General features: G+C 37.5%; 4 protein-coding genes across 7 annotated transcripts; 2 read left to right on the top strand and 2 right to left on the bottom strand.

Annotated features, from left to right (window-relative positions):
• The first annotated feature begins 201 nt into the window (after window positions 1-201).
• LOC108831658 (S-adenosyl-L-methionine-dependent tRNA 4-demethylwyosine synthase) lies at window positions 202-3,380 on the top strand. Its single transcript, XM_018605176.2, has 8 exons — window positions 202-1,187; window positions 1,337-1,452; window positions 1,539-1,714; window positions 2,022-2,212; window positions 2,314-2,400; window positions 2,497-2,654; window positions 2,747-2,957; window positions 3,030-3,380. Exons 1-8 carry the CDS (start codon window positions 327-329, stop codon window positions 3,189-3,191), a joined length of 1,962 nt encoding a protein of 653 aa, XP_018460678.1. The 5' UTR covers window positions 202-326; the 3' UTR covers window positions 3,192-3,380.
• Window positions 3,381-6,346: 2,966 nt separating this feature from the next.
• On the top strand, window positions 6,347-9,073 carry LOC108831662 (uncharacterized protein At1g01500). Of its 4 annotated transcripts, none has more exons than XM_018605180.2 (3): window positions 6,347-6,704; window positions 7,093-7,910; window positions 8,552-9,073. In XM_018605180.2, exons 2-3 carry the CDS (start codon window positions 7,179-7,181, stop codon window positions 8,780-8,782), a joined length of 963 nt encoding a protein of 320 aa, XP_018460682.1. In that variant the 5' UTR covers window positions 6,347-6,704; window positions 7,093-7,178; the 3' UTR covers window positions 8,783-9,073. The 4 variants fall into 4 exon arrangements, with proteins under 4 accessions (XP_018460682.1, XP_056852935.1, XP_018460681.1 ...); XM_056996955.1 differs by having other exon boundaries at window positions 6,351-6,618; XM_018605179.2 differs by having other exon boundaries at window positions 6,351-6,704; window positions 7,081-7,910.
• A 538-nt stretch (window positions 9,074-9,611) lies between these two features.
• On the bottom strand, window positions 9,612-10,267 carry LOC108831663 (mitochondrial import inner membrane translocase subunit TIM13). Its single transcript, XM_018605183.2, has 2 exons — window positions 10,125-10,267; window positions 9,612-10,047 (listed from the first exon to the last, which is right to left on the bottom strand). Exon 2 carries the CDS (start codon window positions 10,032-10,034, stop codon window positions 9,768-9,770), a length of 267 nt encoding a protein of 88 aa, XP_018460685.1. The 5' UTR covers window positions 10,035-10,047; window positions 10,125-10,267; the 3' UTR covers window positions 9,612-9,767.
• Window positions 10,268-10,546: 279 nt separating this feature from the next.
• On the bottom strand, window positions 10,547-18,702 carry LOC108831661 (glycine--tRNA ligase, chloroplastic/mitochondrial 2). Its single transcript, XM_056996954.1, has 34 exons — window positions 18,377-18,702; window positions 18,249-18,299; window positions 17,956-18,169; window positions 17,732-17,787; window positions 17,556-17,633; window positions 17,376-17,450; window positions 17,207-17,277; window positions 17,011-17,127; window positions 16,816-16,917; window positions 16,579-16,705; window positions 16,275-16,358; window positions 16,065-16,151; window positions 15,674-15,775; window positions 15,398-15,461; window positions 15,248-15,303; window positions 14,922-14,993; window positions 14,736-14,818; window positions 14,254-14,302; window positions 14,114-14,176; window positions 13,892-13,981; window positions 13,718-13,804; window positions 13,550-13,621; window positions 13,388-13,446; window positions 13,195-13,288; window positions 12,854-13,072; window positions 12,635-12,729; window positions 12,398-12,488; window positions 12,196-12,300; window positions 12,036-12,074; window positions 11,821-11,910; window positions 11,291-11,392; window positions 11,118-11,199; window positions 10,947-11,032; window positions 10,547-10,856 (listed from the first exon to the last, which is right to left on the bottom strand). Exons 1-34 carry the CDS (start codon window positions 18,620-18,622, stop codon window positions 10,758-10,760), a joined length of 3,207 nt encoding a protein of 1,068 aa, XP_056852934.1. The 5' UTR covers window positions 18,623-18,702; the 3' UTR covers window positions 10,547-10,757.
• Between the last annotated feature and the right edge of the window lie 60 nt (window positions 18,703-18,762).

The raw sequence follows: 18,762 nt of genomic DNA, 5'->3' as shown, positions 1-18,762 counted from the left end.
GAAAAATCATATTTCAGATTTAAAATATTTTATATCAGTCGAAATAATTTATTCGATTTTCAGTTTGGATTATTTGGATTTCGGTCTCAAGCTTTTTGTCTAAAATGTGCGACATGCATACCTGCGGTTGTGGCTTTTTGATCTCTAGACAGATTCGTTGGGCCTTTAACCTAACTTAAATGGGCATTAAGTGAGGCCCCAGTTCTTAAACCTCACACTCCAAGACTGAGCTCATTCTTCATCTCCGCCATTTCTCACCAACCTCTCTCAGTTAATAGTCCCGCGTGAACACCACGCGCCGCCGGTGTAATCTTCGAATCTCAACCATGAATCTCACCTCCATGTCTTCGTCTTCCTCCATACACGCACGACTAGCTCTCATCGCTTTACTCTCAGCGACCACATTTTACTGCATCCAAAAATACCGCCGCTTGAAACTTCTCAAACACAACCACCTCTCCTCAAACCTAAACCCTAGCACCACCAGAAGAGGAAAGATCTTCTTCATCTCCCAAACCGGCACATCCAAATCCCTAGCCCAACGCCTCCGCGACCTCCTGGCCTCAAACGGCATCGCGTTCGACCTCGTCGATCCGCGAAGCTACGAGCCGGAGGATCTCCCGAAAGAAACGCTAGCCATCTTCATCGTTTCTACATGGGACGGAGGTAAGCCGCCGAAGGACGGAGAGTTTCTCGTCGACTGGCTCTCCGAGAGCGCGGAGGATTTCCGAGTGGGGTCGCTTGTTCTCTCCGGTTGCAGGTTCGCCGTGTTCGGAGTCGGGGGGCGGGCGTATGGAGAGTCGTATAATGCTGTGGGGAAGGAGCTGTCGAGGAGGATGGTGGGATTGGGTGGAGTGGAGATGGTTCCGATGGGAGAAGGTGATGTTGACGATGGAGAGATGGATGGAGTGTTTAGGGATTGGTGTGATGGAGTGATTAGGGTTCTGAAAGGAGGCTCTGCTCAAGAAACAAATGAGATTTCTCAGAACGGTGCTGTTGTGAGTGATGGCGAGTATATTGATACAACAGATGAAGAGGAGGAGGAAGAAGATAGCAATGATATTGTTGATCTTGAAGATATTGCTGGGAAAGCTCCTTCTAGGAAGAACGGTGTAGTTAAAGTGGCTAAAGGTGATGGGAAGAAGGAGATGGTGACACCTGTGATCAGAGCTAGCTTAACCAAGCAGGTGTGTTCATGTTGATTTGGATTTGCTAAGTACTAAGCCTGATTCTGTTTGCTTGAGCTTTGAAGCAAACTTATGATTTGCAGTTTCAAGCCTTTTTATTAGAATGGAGATGGCCTGTAGATTTTCTGAAAGTTTTGTGAAACTTGCAGGGATATAAAATCATTGGTTCGCATAGTGGGGTTAAGATTTGTAGATGGACAAAGTCGCAGCTTAGAGGCAGGGGAGGTTGTTACAAGCACTCCTTTTATGGCATTGAGAGTCACAGGTTTGATTGATTGCAAGTTGTCTTTTTTTTTCTCCCTTCTATTATAGGTCGTGATTCTTATGTTGTTGTTTTTTTGAATAAACAAGGTGTATGGAGACAACACCTAGTTTGGCTTGTGCGAACAAATGTGTCTTCTGTTGGAGGCATCATACAAACCCTGTGGGAAAGAGCTGGCAGTGGAAGATGGACGATCCTAAAGAGATTGTGAAAGGTGCTCTTGATCTTCATACAAAGATGATCAAACAGATGAAAGGAGTTCCAGGTCTGATTATCATATTCCTTGCTTGCGGAAGATACATGCTTATAAATCTCAATCTGGTCTTTGATATTCTATGGGTTAAGTTGGGATCCGATGAAACCAATTTAGATTATCTCTTAGTTTATGAAACTCAGCTTCATTTATCTAGATATGCATGTTAAGAAAGCCATTTAGACCGTTGACCAAAAAAGGTTGTGAGCTTGCTAGTTATAGATAACCTGCGTGTCTTGTTACTTGATTAATTTGTTTCCACCACTTAGTTGAATGTCAGAAGCTGACGCTTTATTTATTGGCGGGATATGTTCTTCAGGTGTAACTGCAGAGAAATTACAAGAAGGTCTAACACCAAGGCATTGTGCGTTATCACTTGTTGGTGAGCCAATTATGTATCCAGAGATCAATGCCCTTGTAGATGAACTACATGGAAAGCGTATATCCACATTTTTGGTTACTAATGCCCAATTCCCCGAAAAGATTTTGATGATGAAGCCCATCACCCAGGTCTGTCTCTTGTTAGTTATTTCAGAAATGAGCTCTGAAAGCTCTCCATGCACTCGTTGAATTACCAAATTTTCTGTCTCGTTATCTTTTGATATCTACAGTTGTACGTAAGTGTAGATGCTGCCACCAAAGAGAGCTTGAAGGCTATTGATAGGCCTCTCTTTGCAGACTTCTGGGAGCGCTTTATTGTGAGTGCCTAAATCAAATTCCTTCATGTAAAATCCTTGGAAATGAAATGTGAGTTAAGGTAAAGGCATATAATCTCTGCACCATTTGTATCACAGGACTCCTTGAAAGCTCTCCAAGAGAAGCAGCAGCGAACCGTCTACCGTTTAACACTTGTCAAAGGATGGAACACAGAGGAGCTAGAAGCTTATTTCAACCTCTTTAGCATTGGGAAACCTGATTTCATCGAGATCAAAGGAGTCACATATTGTGGATCGTGAGTGTGTTTCACTTGTTTTCTTCTATCTCCCCGCTCTTGTTACTCACAGTCATATAACTTATATGTTAATCTTATTGAAACATAAACAGATCTGCAACATCAAAGTTGACAATGGAGAATGTACCATGGCACGCAGATGTTAAAGCGTTCTCAGAAGCTCTGTCTCTGAAGAGCAATGGAGAGTACGAAGTAGCTTGCGAGCACGCCCATTCTTGCTGTGTTCTTCTAGGGAGAACCGACAAGTTCAAAGTGGATGGAAAGTGGTTTACTTGGATTGACTACGAAAAGTTCCACGATCTGGTTAGTTAGTTATAAACCAAACACAAGATTGATCATTCATGCTGATTTTTACTGACATTTATGAATGAATAGGTGGCTTCTGGAGAAGCGTTCACGAGCAGAGACTATATGGCTGAAACACCATCATGGGCGGTGTATGGAGCAGAGGAAGGTGGGTTTGATCCAGAGCAGTTGCGTTACAAGAAGGAAAGGCATCATCACCCTAAACCACAGCCACAGGTGGTTGTAGCTTAACTCATTTTTGTTATAGCCTTTCATATATTCTCCGTCTAGGTCTAAAGCTTTTGTGTGACAACTTCAGTGTTATAATCTTGGGAAGATGTTAGTTAAAGTTTTGAAATCATATCAAACTTTATAACAATCAAGTTTAAATTTTAGATGTAACCTTGGTTGTGATTTTAATGAAAGGCGTTTCACTAGCAATATACATCAGTTTCTTAGCTTGTTTGTTCACCACGTAAACATCAACCACACAAACCAAAAACGATACAACCTACTAATCCCTATAAATCATTATTATGAAACAATTAATTTAATTTAATCTAATTGTCATAGATTTTATACTGAAAATAGCTTTGATTACCTAAACCTATAACAAAGGTTGGCAAAAAAACTTGTTTCTTGTTTTGAATAAACTGATCCAAGAAATTATAAAGCAGATGTAGTTTTTCGTCCCATGAGAGGTTTTAATCCAACAATAGTTAATCGATGATGGACATACACAAAATTAAAGAGTACATTGACATGGTAACAAAAATTTACCAGCTCTTCACCGGCGTGTTTTTCCTCCTAGACCGTCTAGATGACGGCGGTGCCACCTTTTTCGCCGTCATCTCTGGCTTCTTGTCCTCATCCGCTACATTTTCATGTTTCCACTTTTCTCCTTCAAAGCTACTGCTACTTCTAGTTTTCTTCTTATGTTCATTTCTACTTCCTCCTTGAAATCTTGTGGATTCTCAAGATTCTTTCTAAGCCTTCCTCTTCGTCTTCCTGTCGTCTGAGACTCCGACGGAGATGAAGCTTCTGCTACCGTCTCCGTCAGTGATGGTTCCTCCTTTATTCTCACAAACCTTCTTTCCCATCAGCTTATGTTTTACAGATTAATCTTTTTGAACAGCTTATTTGTTTTTGATATCTTCAAGAACAGTAACAAAAAAATATCTTCAAGGGCTATTATTAATTTTTCTCATGCTTAGAAAATGCTTACAGACAGAAACAAAAAAAAACACGTCTTTAATATAAAAATTCACCCATTCTTTGGTGTAGTTAGGATAAAGATTTCAGAAGAAAAAGTAGATTTTGTGTGTTGTCCACTGGTTATCTTTTCTACAATATCCACCATTATAATATATATTTGTATGACATATGCACCAATATAATATACTATATACTATGTATTCATATATTCTTTTTTTTTTTGTAAACTAATGTATTCATATATTCTAGTACGTGAAAAATATCGCCACCGGTTGCTAGCTGCAATTTGTGTGTTAGATTGAATGAAAGCCTTCGATTCAATAATAACAACCTAAATACATTGCATAGGCTTTTATATGTGTTATTATATGATTACTGTATACAGTTCTGGAATATGTAATGTTTTTCTTTTAACGATATATACAGTTTGTTGCAAGTCCTTCTGATTTTATTTCATTTTCAAACATTTCTTCTTACTATTTTAGTTATATCTTTTTTCAACACTAAAGATTTCATTGATCAACAAGTAGGAATACATAGGAATACTGTAGCTGTACATGTTTGGGATAAAAAGCTGGCGAGCATTAAGTAAAGACAAAAACAGAGCCATATACAAACGACTAGAAGAAGGTAGAAAGCAAGATCAGACCGTGACATACACTTTTTATCATGTTAGTTATCATGCCTGAGAAAAAATAGGGAGACTGCATATGTAATCAGTGTTTAATTTAGTATTAATCTAAAACGTATATTCGTGACATTCTTTACATTGAACTAGATTATGACCCGCTCGACCGAACGGGAGTCATTTTTTTTTATCTTTGTTTTTACTAAATGTTATACATGATCGCCAATGTGTATTAATATAAAATTTTGATAAATAATAATGTGTACTAATGTGTTTAAATAAGCAATGTGTTTAATTAGTAAATTTGATTTTTAAATTTTATGATAACGTAAAGTAGATTTTTCTGTATTATTTAAAATATATAGTGCTATATATTTTGTATTTTCAACATTTATCATACAAAACTAACATTGGGGTATTATTTATATGAAAATATGTGTAACATAATATATTTATATATTATATAAACATATGCACACCCGCACGGGTTTTATTTTTAAAATGTATTCTATATTGTTTAGTTTTATGTAGTATCGAGTTTGTATAATTCAATTTTGTGTTTAAAGAACAATATCAAAACTGTCTTTCGTATGTAAAAAATAACATTTTGCAAGCGCGAGTTGTGTCTTTTTATTGTAACACAAAATTTTATATAAAACTTATGTTTTTTTGTACATTACGAAATTAAAATTTTAAAATAATTATTACGTAATTTCAAAGTGAATTTTATCTCTGAGGTCTAATATATTTTGTGTGTAATGGTTCAAAGCATCTTCGATATATATTATATTTCAGTTCGGTTTGTTTTTAGTATTATTGTATAAGTATAATACTATACAATATTACTATATTCTATACAATATATGAAGCTATGTGTTATTTGTTTTAGAAAGTAGATTAGGCCCAACGTAGTTATAAGAATAGTCATATCTTTATGTATGTGTCTATGACTTATCTACCTAATGTTATTCGTACTAATAAAATTAATATGACCAATGAAAATATACTAATCAATTTAAAATGAATTGTATAGGGTAATTATAGAACGATTAATATTTTTTAGTATTCTTAGTATATATTTTATTTAAATCGACATGTAATAAATGTAAAAATCATATATGGAATATGGACAAAAAGAAGAATTGTATTTAAGGAAATATATCAATGCAAAGTTAGACTATGGTACGTATTATATATAAAGAATGAGACATTTAATTTAAATATATGAGGTCCACTTTTAAAAATCCACATAGAAGAAGTTGTAATGTTCCTGTTTTAATAAGATAGATAAAGAGTAACAAATGATACCAGTCAACGACGTAGTAGTTGGCAAGCCCCCCCCCCCCAAAAAAAGAGGGTCCTTGCGACAAATATATGACCCCAACAAAAACGGCACGACGTTCACCTTCTATCATTGAAGTTAAGATCCCAAGAACTTACCGTTTTAGAAAACAGACAAGAGAATGCGCGTCGTTTTTGAATGAAAGTGACCCTGCGAATTGGCTTTTGGTCCCAAAAGAGGATAAGATCATCACGTGATCGAAAGTCAGAAGAGTTCCTATCTTCTCCTTCTTCTCTCCCGTTGGATCATAACAAGAAGACAATTCATTCCTCTTCTGATTTCTTATCATTTTCTTCTTTTTCTTTTTCTCTCGAGATTTCACCAAATTTCGATAAAGACAAAAACCCTTTTTTATTTTTTTTCGGACAAACTTATTTTTGTGGGGAGCTGTAATAAAATCAAACTGGGGTTGTTTGTCGTAAATCTTTGCCACACGATCTAATAAAATTTTGGTTGGCTATAGCAAAAAAAAATTGGGAGACGCAGACAGGAAGGTGAATATGAAGCACTAGTTCTGTTGTATTTGTGCAAAATCAATCAGATTTAAGTGTGGGAGTTTGTGGATGAAACATCTTCTTTGGTGAGAGCTTCCTTTCTTTTCTCCTGATTTTTCTGAGAATATTCTAATTTTTTTCCTTCTTCTATTTTTAAAGTTAGTTCCTTTTTTGTGTGATAGAAAAGTAGTTTATAAATCTGCAAAAAATCTCTCCTTTTTTTCTTCTTTTAATTTCTGTTTCAAATGGATCAATCAATCTCTTCCGTTTCCAAATAGAAACATTGGATCTTTTCATCATATTTAAACTTGTTAATTTTAGAGATTTGATTCTGTAGCCATCTCTCTGTTTTTGGTAAATAAATAAAGTTTGAATCTTTACATTCTAACCATCTCTCTGTTTTTGGTAAGTAAGTAAAAGTTTGAATCTTTCTCATTCTAATGTGATTCTTATTGATCCAAGTTTTTTCTGCAGCAAAGAACATAAACGTTTTGATGCCAAATGTTTGGATTCAGTGAGAAATAGAGATTGGTTTTTGGTTCTATCCTTAATAATTAATCATGGTGGAGCCTTACGAGACACGTAACAACAACAACGGTGAAGCGTATCAGATGGTCAGGTATCAGAGTTATAACCATCACAATCCAATGATATCAACAACATCGTTACCAGCATTGCCATTGCTGGATTTGAGAGTGTTCTACGTCAGAATCAGCAACTTCAAGGTGGATGATTCCACACCAGAGGTCCTCACAATCACTCACATCCCTCTTGATCCAGACTCTCTTCTTGAGATCAACGGTGTGAGAATGAGCATCCACTCCGAAGGCGTTTCCTCTCAGCTAAGGCGAGACCGTGTTGATAAGAAAACAGAGGAAGCCACTTTTATCAGCACAGACAATATCAGGCTATCTGGTAGTGTTAAGTTCGAGGTATGTGACAAAGACGAGCTTGTTTTGTCTGGAACGCTGGAGATGTCTGGTAGTAATGGTTTCACAGGGGAGTCTGCTAAGCATAGCGTGAAGCGGTGGGGAATGAACTGTGAAGCTGAGATCACTGCAGGGTCTGGTTTCTTGAAGGAGAAACACATTGGTTGTTCCGAGTTATCATCTCCGTTGCCAAGTATTGAAGTGTACGTCACTGGTTGCTTCTCTGGAACACCAATCATTCTAACCAAGACGCTTCAGCTTGGTTTCAGAAAGAAGCACAGTAGGACGAGTGCGTTAGATTCGATTCCAGAGTATGAAAGCGGTGAATCACAGAAAGGCAGCTCTTCTGAGCTTGATTTTCAGGTAAGTTTCAGTTGCTGCTTCACCGTTTCTCAAGATTATTTCAATGTGTTATAATGGTTTGTTTCTATCTTCAAGTCATTGAATGCTTTACCTAGGATATGAGTCTTGTTAAGTCATGGTTTGTATGAGCATTAAGTTTTTTTTTTTCATGGTTCTGAGATTTCATATCTTGACACATGTGTACTTTTAGGGAAGATAATTCGTTTAGATATTGAGGTGGACCAACTTTGTGATAAATGATCATGTGATTGCATGGGGCCTGACACGTTTTACAAGTCAGTAGATTGTAGATAGGTGTCTCTCCCCATATGCCTATTGTCTTGATCTTAAATATCTGAATTCTTATCCTTTTGTCTGGTACAGTCAGTTTTTATGACCCATTGTTTTAACATCATTCCTGATATTATCACATGTAGATGGAGCTAATTAATTACTATATTACAATGTCTATAACTACCACCTAAAAGTCATGAAGTTTTAGGCACTAGTATGAGATACAATCTGAAAAAAATACCATTGGCCTCTATTCTACAAGTGAACGAATGGATCATTGTATTCTTTACTTGACTATCTCTGTTACTGAGTTCTTTGCAGTGTTTTGTCTTTAAGTATGGGAGTTCTTCTTTTGTGTGTGTGTGTAGGTGACAGAATACGGAAGTTATAAACAAGACTATGAAGGAGAATATGGGGACATGTATTTGGGAAGAGAGTACGGAGATGGTGAAGATGGCGAAATGTCGTGGTTCAATGCGGGTGTGAGGGTTGGTGTGGGAATTGGACTTGGTGTATGTGTAGGTCTAGGCATTGGGGTTGGCCTGCTTGTGCGTACCTATCAATCAACCACCAGAAACTTCAGAAGAAGGATTATCTAATTAATCTTCACTCAAATCACCATTAAGCTTATTCACCTTCTCTTAACTCCCACTCCATTGCAGATCTCTTTTTTTGACTGATAGTCTAATTAAAATACCTAATCATGCTGTGTAGCATCATAATCTTTCTTCTTCGTACGTGTGTTTTCTTTATCTTTGTTGCCTTCAAAATTTTGAAAGGAATCATTGCCTTTATGTTCTTGTTGTTTGTTGAGATTCAGACTGAAAGAAACAAAGTTTGTTATTGGGTATTGCCTGCTTCATGTAAATATAAATGCTTTTGAGTGTAAAGTTGTTGGATTCACTTACAAGCCCTGTAAGAATTACTTTTATAAACACAAATCTTTTATTTAATCAGAGCATGAAAGGGGTAGTTCACAATCCTGACATGTCACCTTCAAATTTGGTTTTTTACTTAAAAGTTTCCAAATGCTAATGAGTTGATTGGGATGTTGATTACCAGCTTACAGAACAACTATTACTCAATATAATGGATTTTTTTGAGAAATAAAAGAAATGTCTAAGGTCATTATTATGAGGTTACTACCAAAAGAAAGCTAAAAAAATTGAGCGAGAGCACTCATCAATGATTGTGCAACTTCATCAAATAGTCCTAAATCCAATATGTACTCAGAGAAGCTACTAAAACAGTAACAGTGGCAGACAATCTATCTACACAAAGATCAAAACCACAACCGCTAGTCTTGTATTATCTCACTACTAATTGATTAAAAAACACCCCATGGGAAAATAAAACTAATCAAATTAGAAGTTTCTAGAGTAAAAATTATATTTGATTCCCAAACAAACTTTTCAGGCAATGTATGTCATCAGACAATAACAACAACACTGTTGTTGTAATATAATAACATTCTTCAAGAACAAATCTGATGATAATTTATCTTAATGACAAAGACGACTCCACCAAAGTTAAAAAAAAAAAAAAAGAGAAAACCGACAAGAGCAATACAGTGTATTGTAATGGTCAACGTTGTTGACTGAAAAGAGAACGGCTGATGATACCAGTAGCTTCCATGTAACGGTCGACGCATCGGGAGATGCAGCTGCTCTCGCCACTGCTAAGGCTCGATCCTGGCTTCGTTATGCATTTATCAAAGCATTTTTCTCTCAGCGTCTCTATGAACTCCTTCGCGTAAGCTGTAGCTAGCTCCGCCTGTATTTGTTCCATCAGTGCTTCCGGAGATGCAGAAGCTCCCATCGGCGGCGGTGGCGATGATGAGTACGAGTCCATTTTATTTTTCCTACTAAGATCGAGAAGAAACACAAATTAGCAAGTAGAATCAATCAATGAGTTGATATTCAACTACGGGAGAGAGATTACAGTATATGATTCAGTGAGAGAGAGGGAGGGACGATGAAAGATGGGTTGTTCTTGAGGGTTTTACTTTACCTCACGGGAAGATATGTTTTTCTCTTTATTTTGGGTATCTAGGGTTTCGCTTTTTGTCGGGCTTGTGATATTTTTATTTTTAGTGGGCTCGTATTAATATAAAATATTAGGTCCATTTTTGGTATGCGACCATTAGGATAAGTTATTAAGACACAAAAGAAAATGGAAGAGGGGTTTTTTTTTGGTGTTTTTCTAGAGTTTATATTTTTTTTTGTTACCAAGGAAGTTCTGATCAAGAAGCAATTGCAACATAACATATGGGGTAATAGAGCATTTGCCTCTGTTTGTTTAATTCTCTTCTTATTTTTCTCAAATGTTTTAGAGGCAAAATCAGAATGCGAGAACAAGTCCAATTCAAGAAAATAGTTCCATGCTCAATGCAGCGGATCAATGAACTAATTATTGTACAGTCTCTCTCTCTTAAACCAACTTGCGACACAAGTTGATTCGATCAAAATAAATCATACAAATAATACTCCAAACAGCCTGCAACACCGTTTGATTCTCTCTATGCTTGAACTTGTATTTTTCCCCTCGAGAGGGAAAAGATTACAAGTAAAAACCTCAAAAACCAGGCAAAAATGAAAGGTCAGCAATTCCTGAGGGAAGATTGGCAATGTTATTTAGAAGAGCCAGTCTGTTCTTCCTCACTCTTTCTTCCTCCTGCACCAACCCCGTAACACACAAGTCAAACCCATCTCTTTCATCGACCATAAGGTGTGTGTGTGTGAACAAACAAAGTTTCAAACTTACCACCATCACAAATACATTGTTGAAAAAATCCTCCAGCGGCTCCACCAACTGCGTCGATATCTCAGTGAACTCCTCGATTCCTATGCCTGCAAACCAACATTGGAAGCAGTTAGAGAAACTTGAGTTTGTATGATTGAACCATTCCAGTATTAGAGAAGGAAGTTGAATTACCACTGTGAATTCGATCTTTTATGGAGGTGTAAATGTTCCACAACTCTTTCTCTTGGGAAGTCTCAAATACACTCTCATCCACCTGATTTTTGCATCACTCAATGTTAGAACTTAGAAGCAGCAAGTTTCACAGATGCTCTTTTGCCATTTTATCAGACAGAAACTTCAACTACCTCAACTCCAACATCAAGATCTTTCCCACGGACAATTCGTGTGGGACGAGAATATGCTTCCACTATCTTCGGAAAGATCTCACCTTTGCTCAGCTTTTCCATCTGCAATGCAAGGCATCAGCAAAATGTTAGCTTCTTAATGAACCAATTCAATATGTTTTGAGCCTATCAACTGCGTAACAACATTTTAAACCAGAAGATAACAACGTTTCAGGCATAGTGAACCTGAACCACCAGCATTTTGAGAGGAACCAATTGCTATAAGGAACAGTAAACCTCCCTTTGTAAAACTACCGTGCTACTGTAGGAACCCGTTTACTTTTTAAGGCTATAAACCAATCCCAATTTCTGCAGACAACAGATGAGAAACACCATCTTCCTTACCAATACCAATATCCAGTCTGGTTTCTAGTCTCCAATACTAGATAGCAGATGAGCATCGATTAATTAATACCCTAGCACACATGCTTCTCAATTATCACCTAATCCCATATCTAGTCTGCTAATGGAGCATATTTCAGTTCAATTACCTTGTATGCAGTTCGTGATGCCAGACAAGGATCATTTCCACGTTCTGCTAGGACAGACCTAACTACTTCAGGGCTTATTCCGTTGTCAACCTGTAAAAAGGATTGAAGAATGTGTCAAGAATCACGCACTAAGATTCTTTAGTCTAAAGAGCCAAGGAACTGTGTCTAAAAGAATTAGAAACCAAAAAGATAAGAATCAGGAAAGTTGCACAAACCAGAAGCTGTTCAAGTCTTCGAGTAACAAATTGATATACCTAAAAACAAGAGAACAGTTAGCTATATCAAGAACGTTTTTCAGATGATGGCTTGCAACCTGTAAATGGGGAAACAATAATTTGGCCCAACTCAACAGCTATGGAAGTACTTGATTCTTACATCGTCTAAAGTGTTTGCCTCAACATTTATTGGTTGTACACTGGCTGCAATTTCTAGAGCATGTTTGAAGTTGACATTTTTATCCTTCTCGACCAGAATCTGAACCTGTAGAATACGTTATTGATTGGCATCCATAAGGCCCATGCAACCATAAAATGACAAATCAAACTGCTTTTCTAGATCAGAACATCTACAAACTTACTAAGCCATAAGATATTCTTCTAAGGCCAAATGGGTCATTTGTTGAACTTGGCTGGCAACCAGCAGCAAATAGACCAACGAGGCTATCCAATCTAGAAACAAGCATAAGTGTTAGTATATATGATCACAATAATATCAGAAGTATATGTAAATTTAGCTCTGCACCAATTCAGCAACAAGGTCATTTTGGAACAGAAGGATATTGGAGGGACACTTAAAGATGAAACTTTCACATTACCTATCACCTATTGCCAAAACCATTCCTGCATCTGTTGTAGGGATGACATCTCCAGAAAATCTAGGAAGTGTGATTTCCAGTAAAGCTTCTGCAATCTGCACCCAAGAGGAAACGATTGTTGTACAACAATAGACCACATACTAGATGTATACCATAGTAGGCTAGTAGCTAAAGACTATATTAACTATTATACAAACGAAGCACCTAGACGTCCATTACCTGCTCTGAATAGCCATCTCTGAGAGCATAATGACGAGCCATTATTCCTGACAGGGAAGTAAATTCTGTAACCACAGAAGTTGCAAGGTCTGACAGAGCAAGTGAAGCAGCCCCCTCCACAACTGGAAGCAGGTCTTCATCAACTTCGAGGGCTAAACAAAGCTTAGTTACCATCTTTTCTAGACGGTTCATCTTATCCAGCATCGTCCCCAGCTTTTCCTATATATTCACATAAACATGGATGAAAAGCTTGCGTTCTATGTGTTACTAAATTCAAATAACATCACTTGTTTTTATTACTTGTACGAGTATTGAACCATTAAAACCGCTGTGAAACTTACGTGGAAAAGAATTCCCTTAAGCTGATCTCGAAATTCAGAAAACCTTTTTCTTGTGTCCACCTCATAGAAGAACTTGGCATCTTCATAGCGTGCCCTGCAAAAGTCAAACATGGCCATTGGATGTTTTTGAATTGGTCTAGATCATCTATTAACTGAGTAAAGATTTTAGTCACTTATTATTACACATCTTAACCTGAGAACTGCTTCATTTCCTTTCCTCACCACATCCTCATTTATTGCACCATTGGCAACCTAAAGCAAGTCACTAGTTTCGTTAGCTATTAGCGACTTGTTATTGTGCCATTTAAAAAAAAGAGCATGCAACAGAAGATAAAGCAAGGCTAGAGTGTCGTACAGCGATAAAGTAAGGCAATAGCTTTCCGCTCTCATCAGTAATGGAAAAATATTTCTGGTGCTTCTGCATAACCTAGAGGGTTACAGTATAATAAGGCAACGAATTAGATAAGCATATTTGCTGACAAAGCAGAAAGGTTTAGGAATATTATGAGCAGAAAGAGTTTACAATAGTTAATAGCTCCTCTGGTAGTTCTAAGAATGATTCCTTAAACTTTCCAATTAATGGCACAGGAGCTTCAACGAGATTTGCAACCTGGAGAACAATATAAATTAATTAACTTCTTGGTACAGTATCTTGGAGCCATTTGTAGAGCATATCACTAATAATGACATATGTTACCTCATTCAGTAAGTTCTGATGGACAATAACACGCCCGTTAACACTTTTTGCTAATGCATTTGACTTGTCAAGAATGATTTTCTTCCTTTCCTGTAAATTATGTTAACAAATCACATAGATCCATAAATAGAAATCTAAAAAAATAAAAATTGGTCATCCTGCTGAAAGTTAAAAAAAAAAAATTTGAAACAATGGTTAGAGATGAATATATGAAGGGCTTGCCTCAATCTCAATATCGATTCCAGCATTCCTCATAGTATCTTCATAGGACTCTGCAGTATCTACCTGCCAATAAGACCATAAAATACACATTTTACGCATGAGATCCAAATATGCATACACACGAGTGACTAAATTCTTACCAACAATGTTGCTGAAGCAGTGTTGCGAAGTCCGGAAGAAGCATTTCCACTGCATTTTGAAAATGGAACAAATATAAAAAACTAATATTTCAGTTACAAATAACATTTTGGGTCCAACTGGTGACCATTTTAAAAATGAAAGAAACTACAAAGAAAAGAATTCAAAGGAATGATATGGAATTAATTAGAAGGAAAATTGGTTCCATATCTAATTTAAGGTGGAATATATTTACTCTATACTTCCTTATAAGAAAGGGAACGTGAAGGAATTACTAATTCCTACAAATAATTAAATTTCCTTCTAACTGGTGAAAAAGAAAAGGAATTGAGAGGAACATACAATTCCCTGATATTTTTTCCTTGAATAGGTGTCACCATTTGGAAAATAAACATCCTTTTTGAAATCTCAACTGCTAGAGGAAAATAACGATATGCAAAAAAATAAGGAGAGCGGACACTCGAGCGTAGCCAAGTAAGCATACCTTGTGTTGCCAGCAAAGCAGAATGGTACAACCAGATCCCCATGTAAGGCCATAACCCAGCGAACGGGCCTGCTAAACATTACCTGCTTACCAGAAGACAAATAGCAGTAATTAAAATCCTTCTTTTACTACTGAGCCTATGGCTATATAAAATAATAAATGAGTATCTCGATTAAGGTTACATACTGACGAGTTCCAGCGCATCGACTTTGGGAACGATATTTTAGCCAGTATACCTGGTAATTCTTCTGACAGGACCTACAATAGACAAGATTCCAAAATGTATCCTTAGCAAATAAATTGTAGTTTTCCTTTGAGGAAAAACTCAAATGCCAATATGGTGAAGCACAGGTCTTGGAACGCTAAAACTACAAGCTACCCAGCTATTAAAAGAAGAGGGAAATGTGAACACTAATAATTTGCTAGATAAAAATGTCAACCATAGATTTCTTCGTCATAAAACATTAAGATAATAGTTCCTAAGCACAACATGAGGAGTCAAGGAAGAGTACCTCCAATGCAAGACGAGCTGGCTGTGTAACTCGTGCATGAACATATTCTGTCTTCCCTGGAAAAAGAAAAAGAAAAAAAAGCTAATCAAAGAAAGCGAACAGCAGCCTAAGAAACAAGAGCAGGGAATTTGCTAATAGAGATGCACCAACCATCAACTTTTCTGTACAATTTTTCCAGTGGAACACCATATCTACGGCTAAAACCCTCTGCGGCCTGGCAGAAAAGAACACCGAGAAAATGATAGCATCTTAAGGCAGTCAAGGCTTGATAAAAATAAAATAAATAAAAACAAGCATAGCCAATGGATAACTAATTCATATGCTTTTTCCTTAAATTCCAGAACTGTCTACTAAAATTCTTCCTATAGTCAATTTAATAGGCTAGCCGTGGCTGAGGAGCAGAAAGGACCACAGGGAAACAAAAACCTTTGTAGGATTTCCTTGATCATCAAACGCTTTAGACGCAGGGGGCCCTCGAACTTCAACCTCCTCTTCCAGCTGCTTAGGGGACATAGCATCAACTAAAACCTGAAAAGGGGGCTTTCACTTTAAATTGCTTTAAGGAGAAGAATGCGTTCCAAAAAGCTTCAGGACATCCATGATTTTAACTTAATAACCCACAACCCAAAAACTTCAGATTTTAGGTTTCTCTAATTTTTACATCCTCACATAAAATACAACAGGGGACAACAATGCCAAAGCACAAACAGGAAGATTTGGTGTAAACCAACACTTTCTCGGTAAGATTGGATTCATATGGTTATAGAGCTGACATTGTAGCAATAATATGTAAAAGTGAAAAGACATTATTAATTACCACTAGCCTACGAGGTGTGCCAAATGCTTTCGCAACGCCATGGCGCAATCTTTGGTTCTCTAGCAATTGTACGACTAAAACCCTGAGCTGCATCATTAACAAGGATTATTACTTGATGCTCAATCTATCAGAAGAAAGCTAACACAAAAGTCCCCATGAGTCAGCGATAGAGGGAAATTTTAAGTTTCTCGAAATGAAGTGATAATTTACTTGTTCGCTAGCATTGATAACATCTTGAGGTGGCATCTCTTCAGTCCCTATCTCAATGATAAATGATCTTGGATCCTCAGGAACCTGTGACGATTGAAAACAACATAAACAACAAAAGACGAAACCATATCTTATTTGACAACTTCAGAAATGTTTGCGTAACAGACCATATGAGAAACTAATGCTGAAGATATTAGCGACACTAGTAGAATATTTCGCCAATTAATAACCCACAATTCATTAGAAAGGAAATAATCAGCAAGAGCTCTATTTGTGAATTCTCAAATTAGAAAACAGGGCCAACCTTTTCAGCCACGTTTTCTAAAGCTGCTCCGTGATGAATGGGAGGAATGTGTTCAGAGGCAACACCAAGAGGATGTCCAAGAGATTCACGTGTCTTTAACCACAGTTGGGCACATTGGCGAGCCAAGCTATTCTTTCAAGAAGGATGCACAGAATCACAAATAAGAACATATTTACAAGTAAAAAATTGTTTAGTTATTTCAATAATACACTCTCAGAGAACTGGAACAGATCTTACCTGCGCATTCGACCAAAATAACGAGCACGTTCAGTTACACCAACGAAGCCTCTAGCATCTAAGATGTTGAAAGCGTGAGACGTCTTCAGTAGCTGGTCATACCTAGCATGCCCCCAAGCAATTTTGTTAAATTCAAGAGGCAGTGGTTAAATATGGAGAAGAAAATGGACGAGTGTAAGCATGTGATAAACATACGCAGGGATTGGGAGGCCTAAGGCAAGCAAGGAACGTGCTTCTTCGTCAAAATAGTCGAAATGCTTTTGAAGACGGTCCACGCTAGCATGCTCTAGAAAATATGAGCTCATTTCCTTCCTGCAAAACTCACCAATATATGAGTCTGGAAACAGAATTATTTGATACTGTATTCAAGAAATATCCATAAGTGTTATACTCGTTTTCCAGGAAAAGCTCCCCATAAGTGATTCCATCAGCATATAAGATCTTCTTGAAATGGTCAACTTCCTGTCAGTTAAAATGAAAGGCTAACTTAAGGCAAAAAAACTAAAAGGAAAAATATGTGCATCCTTATTCAAAGAAATAAAGAGAGTATAAACAATGACCTGAAGCAACATGAGGATGCGCTCAAGGCCATAAGTGATTTCAACAGATACTGGAGACAGCTGAAGGCTTCCAGCCTAGAGAGAAGCACAGTTTAGATTTTTCACTCTAAGAGATAAAAGGTATAATTTACCCTAATCTATACTTGATTTTTAGAAATGTTAACATAAAATGAAAAATACCTGCTGAAAGTAAGTAAATTGTGTGATTTCCATACCATCCATCCAAATCTCCCATCCCAACCCCCAAGCACCAAGCACCTGTAAGTTATTCAAATGAACAAACACTGCCAAGCTGTAAGCCCTCTGACAATGTAGTGAGAAATGGAAAACCTCGAATTATGTGTTTGAGACATTACCGGGCTCTCCCAATTGTCTTCAACAAACCGGATATCGTGTTGAGTCACATCAATACCTATAAATCAATAGTAAAAAACTCACCAAGGGAACTAAGAAAAGGAGAAAGATTCCATATTATATATTATTGTGCATATACAAGGAACATTGAAAGTCTCAAAATTTAATGTTCAAACTGAGACATAGCAAAGTGAAAGCACTACAGAGGAAAAAAGATAGTGAGTACCTAAAGCAGAGAGACTGTTGATAAAGAGGTCCTGAGAGTTGCCAGGATCAGGTTTCAAGATGACCTGAAACTGAGTGTGCCTTTGAAGCCTATTGGGATTCTCTCCATATCGACTATCATCAGGACGTACGCTAGGCTCAACATAGGCAACATTCCAGGGCTCAGGGCCAAGAACCCTCAAAAACGTGGAAGGATTCATAGTGCCAGCTCCAACCTTAAAAGAGAAATAAGAGAAGAGTCAATAATCGGAGAGGAGAGAGAGATAGAGTGTAAATGGGGGAATACTAACTAACCTCGGTGTTGCTGGGCTGCATAACTGCGCATCCAACAGAAGCCCAATACTCCTGAAAACACAGCAGGGAGAAAGCGATAAAGAGAGTGATTAGATTTGAATTATTGTAGGAGAGGAGGGAGAAGGAACCTGGAGGCGTTGAATTGCTTGTTGGAATGTAGGAACAGAGACGGAGTTGCTGCCATTATCATCATCGGACTTGCCATAGGAAGGGTGATGATGAACATTTGATGAAACGGCGGAGACGGCGGTGCGGTGAAATCGGCGGTAAGGGGATCGAGGGAGGTAGCGAGGGAGGAGGAGAAGGCGAGGAGAGGCGTGAGGACGGAGGAAGGAGGAGACGATGAGAGGGAAAGAGATGGAGAGGATGGCCATGAATGAGCGACGACTTCCCTCGAAGGTTTATCCGAATGCTACTGCTGCCCCAGTGGTTTTGGCTTTTTCATTATAGAAGAGAGACGATACGATTCATTTCAATAACCAAACCGGATAGAAATTAAAAAAAAAAAATATCT

This window comes from Raphanus sativus, unplaced genomic scaffold (assembly GCF_000801105.2).
Source record: "Raphanus sativus cultivar WK10039 unplaced genomic scaffold, ASM80110v3 Scaffold0448, whole genome shotgun sequence".
Classification (NCBI taxonomy): Eukaryota; Viridiplantae; Streptophyta; class Magnoliopsida; order Brassicales; family Brassicaceae; genus Raphanus; species Raphanus sativus.
Note: the sequence above shows the minus strand (reverse complement) of the source record. Positions and strands in the feature narration are given on the sequence as shown.

What these genes read in the sequence shown, in the direction of transcription:
- LOC108831658 (XM_018605176.2), top strand. Translation starts at nt 327, where the DNA reads ATGAATCTCACCTCCATGTCTTCGTCTTCCTCCATACACGCACGACTA. An exon ending in ACTTCTGGGAGCGCTTTATT is followed by an intron (nt 2,401 to 2,496) that starts GTGAGTGCCTAA and finishes TTTGTATCACAG; the next exon opens with GACTCCTTGAAAGCTCTCCA. An exon ending in GGAGTCACATATTGTGGATC is followed by an intron (nt 2,655 to 2,746) that starts GTGAGTGTGTTT and finishes AAACATAAACAG; the next exon opens with ATCTGCAACATCAAAGTTGA.
- LOC108831662 (XM_018605180.2), top strand. Translation starts at nt 7,179, where the DNA reads ATGGTGGAGCCTTACGAGACACGTAACAACAACAACGGTGAAGCGTAT. An exon ending in CTTCTGAGCTTGATTTTCAG is followed by an intron (nt 7,911 to 8,551) that starts GTAAGTTTCAGT and finishes GTGTGTGTGTAG; the next exon opens with GTGACAGAATACGGAAGTTA.
- LOC108831663 (XM_018605183.2), bottom strand. Translation starts at nt 10,034, where the DNA reads ATGGACTCGTACTCATCATCGCCACCGCCGCCGATGGGAGCTTCTGCA.
- LOC108831661 (XM_056996954.1), bottom strand. Translation starts at nt 18,622, where the DNA reads ATGGCCATCCTCTCCATCTCTTTCCCTCTCATCGTCTCCTCCTTCCTC. An exon ending in AAGCAATTCAACGCCTCCAG is followed by an intron (nt 18,300 to 18,376) that starts GTTCCTTCTCCC and finishes CTGTGTTTTCAG; the next exon opens with GAGTATTGGGCTTCTGTTGG. An exon ending in TATTTTGGTCGAATGCGCAG is followed by an intron (nt 16,706 to 16,815) that starts GTAAGATCTGTT and finishes TTGAAAGAATAG; the next exon opens with CTTGGCTCGCCAATGTGCCC.